This window comes from Penaeus vannamei, chromosome 10, assembly GCF_042767895.1.
Source record: "Penaeus vannamei isolate JL-2024 chromosome 10, ASM4276789v1, whole genome shotgun sequence".
In the NCBI taxonomy this organism is placed as follows: Eukaryota; Metazoa; Arthropoda; class Malacostraca; order Decapoda; family Penaeidae; genus Penaeus; species Penaeus vannamei.
The window spans coordinates 2698232-2708231 of record NC_091558.1 but is presented as its reverse complement, the minus strand read 5'-3'; the positions used below and the strand labels follow the sequence as shown (position 1 = coordinate 2708231).

Here is a 10000-nt window from a genome sequence, read left to right as displayed (position 1 = left end):
TGTATGTATGTATATTATTATTATTATTACTATTATTTCTTCTTTGCTGTGTCTGTCTCTTGTCTCTCTCTTCCTGGCTCTTACTCTCTCTCTCTCTTTCTTTCTCACTCATACACCCACTCTCACCTTTCTCTCTTTCTTTCTTTATCCATTTCTCTCAATCTCTCTCTCTCTTCCCCTCTCTTTCTCTCTCTCTCTCTCTCTCTCTCTCTCTCTCTCTCTCTCTCTCTCTCTCTCTTTCTCTCTCTCTCTCTCTCTCTCACATACACATACTCATACACACGTAAAATCACATGTATATGTTCATTTACGTGTTTACATACGCATACATTTGCATATCAGAAACGTACTGACCATAATAATGCGGTGTGTTTACTGCAGGCTTATGTAAACAAATCTGAACCACGCCCGTAGCAGCAAGGTATAAATTATACATCTAATATCAGATTACATACATTCGCATTGTAATATTTGTTGCGCTCTAATAACAAGTTGTTAATGATTTTATTTCTCGTTTTTTTAATGCACATTTCCGAATGAATTTTGGGCCCTCTGGTATATAATTTTAGAAACCATATATTTCCAAACGTAAATATGTTGCACTATGATAACATTATTGCAGATTGCACTTGCTCGTTTCCATATATAATCTCGATAGATTCGGGGACATTTTGGCTCAGCTTTGCAATCCACTGAGTGTTGTTTTGTCCCGAAAAGATTGGTCTGAATCAGTGATTATCGAAATGTTATAATCCTTAGTGAAGAGTCTGAGGCGGGCGAAAACACATGTATTTTCTGTTGTACTTTAATGTGATACGGAGAGAGAGCAAGGGAAAGAGAAGGGGAGATGGAGAGGGAAATGGAGAGGGAAAGAGGGAATGAAGGAGAGCAAGGGAAAGAGAAGGAGAGGGAAATGGAGAGGGAGAGGGGGAGGGAAAGAGAGAGAGAGAAAAGGGTGGGGTGGGGGGGGGGGAAGAGAGAGAGAGAGTGGAGAGGGAGAGAGGGAGAGAGAGCAAGGGAAAGAGGAGGAGAGAAGGAGAGGGAGGAGAGGGAAATGGAGAGGGAAAGGGGGAAGGAAAGAGAAGGAGAGAAGGAGAGGGAGGAGAGAGTGAGAGGGTGAGGGATATGGAGAGGGAAAGAGGGAGAGAAGGAGAGGGAGGGGAGAAAGAGGTAGAGCAAGGGAAAGAGAAGGAGAGGGAGGAGAGAGGGGGAGGAAAATGGAGAGGGAAAGGGGGAGGGAAAGATGGGGTGAAGGAGAGGGAAGAGAGAGAGAGGGTGAAGGAAATGAAGAGGGAAAGAAGGGGAGAGAAGGAGAGGAGAGGGAGAGAGATGGAGAAAGGAAGGAACAGAGATAGAGGGTTGGGGGGGGGGGGGAGAAAAGGAGAAAAGGGCGTAGCAAGAAGTGGGGAGGAAGCAGTAAATAAAAAGAAAAGAAGAAACTGATAAAAAACACTTCTAATCCTGAATAACGGATTGCCTCTTCGATATAAATTTACATAATTCTTGTCTCGTTTCTCTTTCAGCTGAGATTGAACTCTAGATGCTCAAAAGTACATTTCTTTTCCAGATATATAATGCAAAAAAGAAAATCCAAAAAGGGAAAGTGAGCGCAACCGCTGATGATGTTGACCGGATCCCGTCTTGATATTCGCGACCCCGAGAGCAATCAGTAGACGAGGCGACCGCGGGAGGGCCATGCACTAGGCGCGGCGCCGCCCGCCAGACCGCGAGGCCGGGACATGGACGAGTGCCGCTGGCCCGCGAGCAGCATGGCACCGGAAGGGACCTGAGACGCCGCCCGTCTCGCGCGGCCATGTAAGCCTTCGTGGGCGGGGATGTGGCTGGTGTAAGCAGCCGTCGACGCCTCTCGAGTTATGGGCGGCGGCGCGACGCAGCCGCCCGAAGGAGCCGCACCCGCAGCGCCGTCGCCTGCGAGCGCCATGAGCCGCAGCTGGCCGCCCGCGCTCACCGCCTCCCCCGGGGTGCTGATGGTGGTGGGCGGCGGCGGCGGCGACGAGCCTCCGTCCCTCCCGCCGCCCGACGGAGGCGTGGCAGGGGCGGAGGCCCCGCCGGGCTGGTGGCAGGACTGGGCCAACGACTCCGCCGAGGAGAACTCCAGCCTCGTGTTCGGGGGCAACCTGAGCCTGCACCAGGGGGGGGAGGGGGAGGGGGACGACGCCCTCTCCGCGCAGCTGGCCGCCTCCGCCGTCACGGCGCTCATCCTCGGCGTCATGATCCTCGCCACCATTGTGGGTGAGTAGACGCCTCCTGCGGCCTCGCGCCGCGCACGGAGGCTCTCGGCTTTGCCTCTTCCTGTGCGTCTGTCTGTCCGTCTCTTCCTCTCTCTCTCTCTCTCTCTCTCTCTCTCTCTCTCTCTCTCTCTCTCTCTCTCTCTCTCTCTCTATATATATATATATATATATATATATATATATATATGTATGTATGTGTGTTCACATTATATATATATATATATATATATATATATATATATATATATATATATATATATATATATATATATGTATATATATATGTATGTGTGTTCACATTATATATATATATATATATATATATATATATATATATATATATATATATATATATATATATATATATATATATATATGCACTGATACATATACATTTTTTATTAAATAGTTTACAAATGTTACTATGTTACACACATATATGCTCTGCATCACAAGAAACATGACCTCGTCAATGCTCAGTGAAATCTATTACTAGTTGTCGAGAACTGAAAATGTTTGTTATTATGATTGTTCTGAGTATGTGGTTTCCGTGATTTCTGTCGCAAACATTGATAATATTCGTATGTAAGAACGTGGACGCCTGCAAGAATGTATTGTGTATTTCATGAATTCTGTCTAAAGAAAATACACACACACACACACACACACACACACACACACACACACACACACACACACACACACACACACACACACACACACACAAAACAAACATGCAAGCCTTTTCACATCCATAAAACATAACGTACATAATCAAGAATAAAATTGTTTACTTCTCATTACTTATACAAATAGCAAATGCCGACGGAAAGAAATTATGACGAATTACGTCAGTAGAGTCCTAAGTAAGATTTGCCGACTTCAGCAAAATATACAGGCATGTCTTTGAATTACACAGTTTTTTTAGGAACTTAATAGAAAATGTTGAGATTACTCTACAAACAACAAATATACTCAACAAACAACAAATATTTACGTGTCCCAGTGAGTCAAGGAATCAAGAGTGTTAAATGGTTTACTTAATCACAGACTTAGAGGAGAGATTAGCCATTCCCTGGTCCCCTTAGTACTTACTCAAGAAATGGCAGTATTTTATGAGTAACTTGTATGACTTCCCTATATACCAATGATTCCTAAACCAACATTTCCTTATCTATCCTTTTGACTGCGTACTTGGGTATTTGTCCATTTAAGTCAAATAAGACATTATAGGCATAGCGGTACAGGGAAAGGTGGATGGCAATGCCTGTACTGTCGATGTTTTACAAAAAAGAAAAGAAAAAAGATTAAAGAAAAAGAGAGAAAAAAGAGAAATTTGCGCTTTAACAAATGAAAAATACTGTTTTCTGATATTCAACAAAACGTAAAATAATTACTTCCTACCACATTTTTTGAGTACCATTGCTACATACTAAAACAACAAAACCACAAAAAGGTATTATATACATATATATTGTGATGGCATTAGAAATAGTAAGAGCAATTTCCAACGACAGAAGCTAAGGTTACGTACATTTACGACCCAATTTACAACCCCCCGGTTCCGGATCACCGCAAACCTCTAACGTAGAGCCTCAACTTCCATGCCAATCACTATAATTCTTCGTGTAATTTTTCTAACTCACAAAAGGGTAATAATAATAATAAATAAATAAATAAATAAATAAATAAATAAATAAACAAATATATAAATAAATAGATAAATAAATAGATAAATAAATAAATAAATAGATAAATAAATAAATAAATAAATAAATAAATAAATAAATAAATAAATAAATAAATTGTAATAACAAAATATTAACACAAGTACTGGTAAGCAAGTACAGTCACGGTCAGAACCCTTGTCAAACCTGTTTCGAATTCGGCTTCGAACACACGCTTAACAGATTCAATAAGACAGATTCGAAGCTTCAGTTCATTAAAAGTCTTTTGTCCGACTGTACCATTTTCTTCTCTCTTCTTTTATAGGGTTTTAGACTTTTGTGTAGTCTGTATCCCCTATACCATTTTTTTTCTGTCAGAGCTTTAGTAAAGATAGGAATAAGGATAATATTGATAATAAAATATCTATGTGTGAGGGTATGTATACGTAAGCAAGTTTGTCTAAAATACCTTTTTTTCTATAACGAAATTATCCTGAAAACCTGGACTCATACGTAAAAGAGGTTTTATGGACACCCATAAAAGAAAAGTTTTATCGAAATGACTGTAGCCATAACGATGGAAGAAGGACGATAAAAACATGATATAATCTCGAATTTTATCCAGAACAAAGGAAAAAGCTATTTTTTTCTTGTTGATAAAGCAGGGAATAACTCTATAATTGGATGTGTAGATGCATAAAGGTGTGGAGGAATGAATCCTTGAAAGAATGAGTAATTAAATGAGTGAGGTGCAAGGTGAGTGAAGTGAGTAATACAGTGGATGATTGGCTGTCTGACTGAATGAATAATTTGGATGAATGAATTAATCAAACAGTGAAAAAATGAGGTTTTAGGTGAATGAATCGAGTAATTAAGTGGATGTATGAATGAATGAAGTAAAAAGTGAGAAGAATGATTTAGTAAATGGAAACTGAATGACTAAGGTAGAAAAAACATGAATGGAGTGAATAAAGTGGATGAATGAGTGGGTGGAGGAATAACTGAATAAGTAAGTAATATATGAACGTATATATATGAATTGATGAATAGATAGATAAATAGAAACCAATTAGACAAAATGTCATATAATGTAACAAATAATTAATAATGAAGATTAATAATGCAGAATGAATACACATGTCAAAGTCGTTATTTGATTAATATTCCTGCATAAAATAAAATGATCATAAGTTATTCAGCTGAAATGCAAACAAAGTGAATGAAAAGAAAAAAAAAATAGCTATAACAAAAAGAATAATGAAACACATTGACTTCTATGAAAATTAATTGATCAAACGAAAACAATTATGAAAAAAATAAAATCATAGACTTAATTTTTAAAATATATAGATATGAAGATCGGACATCTGACCAACAGGAACATTAAAGGAAATTACATATTGAAGCAAATCTTGTGAAAATTGAAGCAAATACCAGGGTTGACCTTTTTGAACGAACCGACAGATGAAGAGAACGTGAGTTGTATTTCTACTTACATGTGCTTGCATTTTCATGTAGAAATGTACGTATATGTGTGTGCGTGTATGTGTGGTTTGTGTGTGGTTTGTGTGGGGTTTGTTTGTTTGTGTGTGTGTGTGGTTGTTTGTGTGTGTGTGGGTGTTTGTTTGTGTGTGTGTGTGTGTCTGTGCGTATTTGTTTGTTTGTTTATGTGTGTGTGTGTGGTTGATTGTATGTGTTTGTTTGTATGTGTGTTTTTGTGTGTGTAAGTATATGCGTTGTGTGTGTGTGTGGTTGTTTGTGTGTGTATGTGTGGTTGTTTGTGTGTGTATGTGTGTGTTTGTGTGTGTGAGTGTTTTGTGTGTGTGTGTGTGTGTTTGCTTGTGTGTGTGTGTGTGTGTGTGTGTGTTTGTGTGTGTGTGTGTGGTTGTTTATGTGTGTGTGTGTGTGTGTGTGTGTGTGTGTGTGTGTGGTTGTGTGTCTGTCTATGCTTCCCCCCCACCCTCTTCCCCCCCCCCCAAGAAAATCGTTTTATTTTACGAGGAAATAAATCTAGAATATTAATTAGAATAAAATTTCAACCCTCCACCTTTTCCGATTTTAAAGTCGAAGCCACGTGAGGGTGATATTCCCCCTCCCACCCCCTACCCCTTCCTCCTCTCCCCCCTCCACCCCTTCCCCCTACGTTCTGACCTCTCCCTCCCCCTTCCCCTCCTACCCCCCTTAACCCTTCCTATCCCCTCCTACCCCTCCTTAACCCCTCCTACCCCCTTAACCCCTCCTACCCCCTTAACCTCTCCTACCCCTCCTCCTACCCCCTTAACACCTCCTACCCCTCCTTAACCCCTCCTAACTCCTTTACCCCTCCTACCCTCCCCTAACCCCTCCTACCCCCCTTGACCCCTCCTACCTCCCCTTAACCCCTCCTACCCCCTAATCCCTCCTACCCCTCCTTAACCCCTACCCCTCCCTACCCCCCTTAACTCCTCCTACCCCCCTATCCCCTCCTACCCCTCCTTAACCCCTCCTACCCCCCCCTTACCCCCTCCTACCCTCCCCCTTAACCCCTCCTACCCCCTTAACCCCTCCTACCTCCCCTTAACCCTTTCCTACCCCCCTCTTAACCCCTCCTACCCTCCTTAACCTCTCCTACCCCCTAACCCCTCCTACCCCCCTTAACCCCTCCTACCCCCTTAACACCTCCTACCCCCTTAACCCCTCCCTACCCCTCCTTAACCCCTCCTAACTCCTTTACCCCTCCTACCCTCCCCTAACCCCTCCTATCCCCCTTAACCCTTTCCTACCCCCCTTTTAACCCCTCCTACCCCCCTAAAACCCCTCTTACCCCCCCCTTAACCCCTCCTACCCCCTTAACCCCTCCTACCCCCGCTTAACCCCTCCTATCCCCCTTAACCCCTCCTACCCCCCCTTAACCTCTCTTACCACTCCTACCCCCCTTTACCCTATACACCTCCCCCCCCCTCTCCCCCGGACAACATCCAACCTCAACTCCTCCCCCCCACCCCTCCCAGACCCCCCCATATCCCCCTACTCTGACCCCTCCGACTCTGTCTCCCCCAACCATCTATGCTTCCCTCCTCCCCCTTGACTCCCTAACCTCCCTGATCCCTCTCAACCTTAACCCCGCCCCCCCCTACCCAGTCCCCTTCACCCACTGACTCCGCCCCCCCTGACCTTGCTTCCTCACCCCCTAGCTCCCTGATCCCCCAGTCCCTGACCCCTCCAACCCTAGTCTCCCTCCCAGACCCCTCCACCCTTACCCTTGACCCCCCCCCTCCCTGAACCCGTCCCCCTCCCCCGTCACGCTGACCCCTCCGACCATAGCCCCCCCCCACTCTTGATCCCCCTCACACTGACCCCGTCCCCCCCCTCAGCCCTTGACCTCCCCTCCCTGACCCCTTCACCCTCCAGACCTAGCCCCCCCACCCCCAGCCCCCTTACCCTTGACCTCCCCTCCCCTCCCTGACCCCGTCACCCTCCCAGACCCCGTCCCCCCCCCGATAACCCCCCCTCCCTGACCCCCACCCCCCCCCCGCCCCCCCTAACTGATGCTTGTTCAATTTAACGTAATCCGCTTTCTGACCAGACCGTTAGGATCCTAAGCGCGTCTTGATCCTTTGACCAGACTGCAGTTTACTTGCTTGCTTGTTTGCTTGCTTGCTTGATTATTTGCTTGCTTGCTTGCTTGCGTGTGTTTGCATTGTTTGGATTCGTCCGTGTTTGGATTTTTTTATGTGTGTTTTTTTTTTTTGCTTGTTTGTGTGTTTGCGTTGCTTGGGATGGCTTTGCTTGTGTTTGGAATGGTTTGTTTGCTTTTTGTTTCCTTGAGAGTGCTTGTTTGTTTGGAATTGTTTGTTTGTTTTGTTTGTTTTTGCTTCCTTGAGAATGCTTGTTTGTTTGTTTGTTTGTTTTTGCTTGCTCGAGATTGCTTGCTTGCGTTTGGGCTTGTTTGGGTTTGTTTGTAAGCTGTGCCTCTTTGCTTGTCTTTGTTTATGCTTTTCCTGGTATGTGTTTATTCGTATTTGTTTGTTCTTGCTTGCTTGCTTGTACGTTTTTACATGATATCGTGTGCTTGTATATACGATTTTAATTTATTTGCTCCCCTGTGCTTGCAAACGTGTATTACTTGTTTGACTTACCAGGTCGTATCTGCTTGCTTAGGTCTCCTATCTCACTGCTTGCTTGCATTTCTTGTCTTGCTTGCTCACGATCTCTTACTCTATTTACGTTTCCAAGCAAGAACTTTCTTACGATTTTCTCGCGTGTGGAAAATGTGGTTAATATGTATGATAAGAACACGAGGCAGATGATATAATCTCTTTCTTATCTCTCGCTTGCTTAATATATTAAGGGATAATTGGCGAGGTTTGAGGTAAGAATTATACGAGGAAGTGGTAAGTGGCTTCTACAAATGTATGTAATGGCGTCAAGATCAATTTATGATTTTTAATTCATCGGGGGAAGATTTCTGTGAATTGATTTCCCGAAATATTATATTTTTTTGTGTGTTTTTCGAAAAGTAGAGACATAAGGAGAAAGATATATAAATAGAGAGATGAGTGGATCGATGGATAGAGAGAGAGAGATAAGTAGATAGATATATAAACAGAGAGATGAGAAAATCGATGGATAGAGAGATAAGGCGAAAGATATATAAATAGAGAGATGAGTGAATCGATGGATAAAGAGAGAGAGAGATCAGTAAATAGATATATAAACAGAGAGATGAGAAAATCGATGGATAGAGAGATAAGGCGAAAGATATATAAATAGAGAGATGAGTGAATCGATGGATAGAGAGAGAGAGATAAGTAGATAGATATATGAATAGAAAGGTGAGTGAATCGATGGATAGAGAGATAAGTAGATAGATATATAAACAGAGAAATGAGAAAATCGATGGATAGAGAGAGAGATAAGTAGATAGATCTATAAGTAGGTAGATTGATATAACAAAAAAGATGGACAAATAGAAATAAACAAAAAGATACACTGGCAGATAGATATTTAAATAGATAGAGCTAACCAGAAAGAAAGACAAATAAATGAGGTGAATAGAAAGGTAGACAGACAAACAGGCAGGCATAGCTAGATAGATAGATAGATAGAGAGAGAGAGAGAGAGAGAGAGAGAGAGAGAGAGAGAGAGAGAGAGAGAGAGAGAGTGAGAGCGAGAGAGAGAGAGAGAGAGAGAGAGAGAGTCGAGAGAGAGAGATAGAGAGAGAGAGACAGAGAGAGAGAGAGAAAGAGAGAGAGAGAAAGAGAGAGAGAGAGAGAGAGAGAGAGAGAGAGAGAGGAGAAATAGAATTTTTTAATCTCAGCTAAGCCCAGATTAAGCTATTACGACCAAACCAAATTGACGAAACTAAGATAAGAATTGTATAAACATTTAGTAATCAGCATCTGTAAAAATATGTAATAAGGTTTTGACCAGATTTTTATTACCGCGTTTTTGAATACTCATCTAAATGTAATGATTAATGTCATGAACGTTCTTGAGTGGGTTCATACACTTGAATTTACTGATAATTCACCTATTTATCTATCTATTTAAGCTTTTGCACACGTGGTTAGTAAAGAGCATGACATTTTAAGCCATAATATTAGACATTTTGTGCGAGACGAAAGCTTGCGTGGGCAGGTACATGTCTAGACAGGTTTCCCGAGTAATTGCGACCAACTGAAAAAAAAAAGATATTTATATTTGTCTGATTGCTATATCTGTATAGAAATTAGTTTACTTATTTATATTCTTATTTATCTATCGCGTTACGTACGGAAAGGGGTGTCTACTATACTATATACTATACTATACTATACTATATACTATACTATACCTGTCTATTATACGACAATCACGTTATTTATGTGAAAGAACATGAAATAATTAGAAAAGTGGAAATTGCATTTTTTCCCATTCACAAATTAAGACATACAGCGTACTAGGCTCAGAATCTTTTCCTTTACCTATTCACTTGATATCCACTTACCTATTCCTATTCACTATACTTATTCATTTATTCATTTCTGGCCACTTCAACGATCTCAGCCGCTGTGAAGGAAACCCACAGAAGGATTTTGTTATTGTGACAATTCCTGTAAT

At 42.0% G+C, this 10000-nt stretch overlaps 1 protein-coding gene across 3 annotated transcripts in view; it reads left to right on the top strand.

Moving 5' to 3' along the window:
* Positions 1–10000, top strand: part of LOC113811101 (5-hydroxytryptamine (serotonin) receptor 1B) — a 270573-nt gene that overhangs the window by 19983 nt on the left and 240590 nt on the right. For 2 of the 3 annotated variants that reach the window (XM_070126223.1, XM_070126224.1), the window contains exon 2: positions 1568–2253. In XM_070126223.1, the coding sequence (XP_069982324.1) occupies positions 1875–2253 (379 nt within the window). In that variant the 5' untranslated portion in view covers positions 1568–1874. Of the gene's footprint in view, positions 1–1523; positions 2254–10000 lie in introns of all 3 variants that reach the window. The other variant, XM_070126222.1, reaches the window with a different exon arrangement.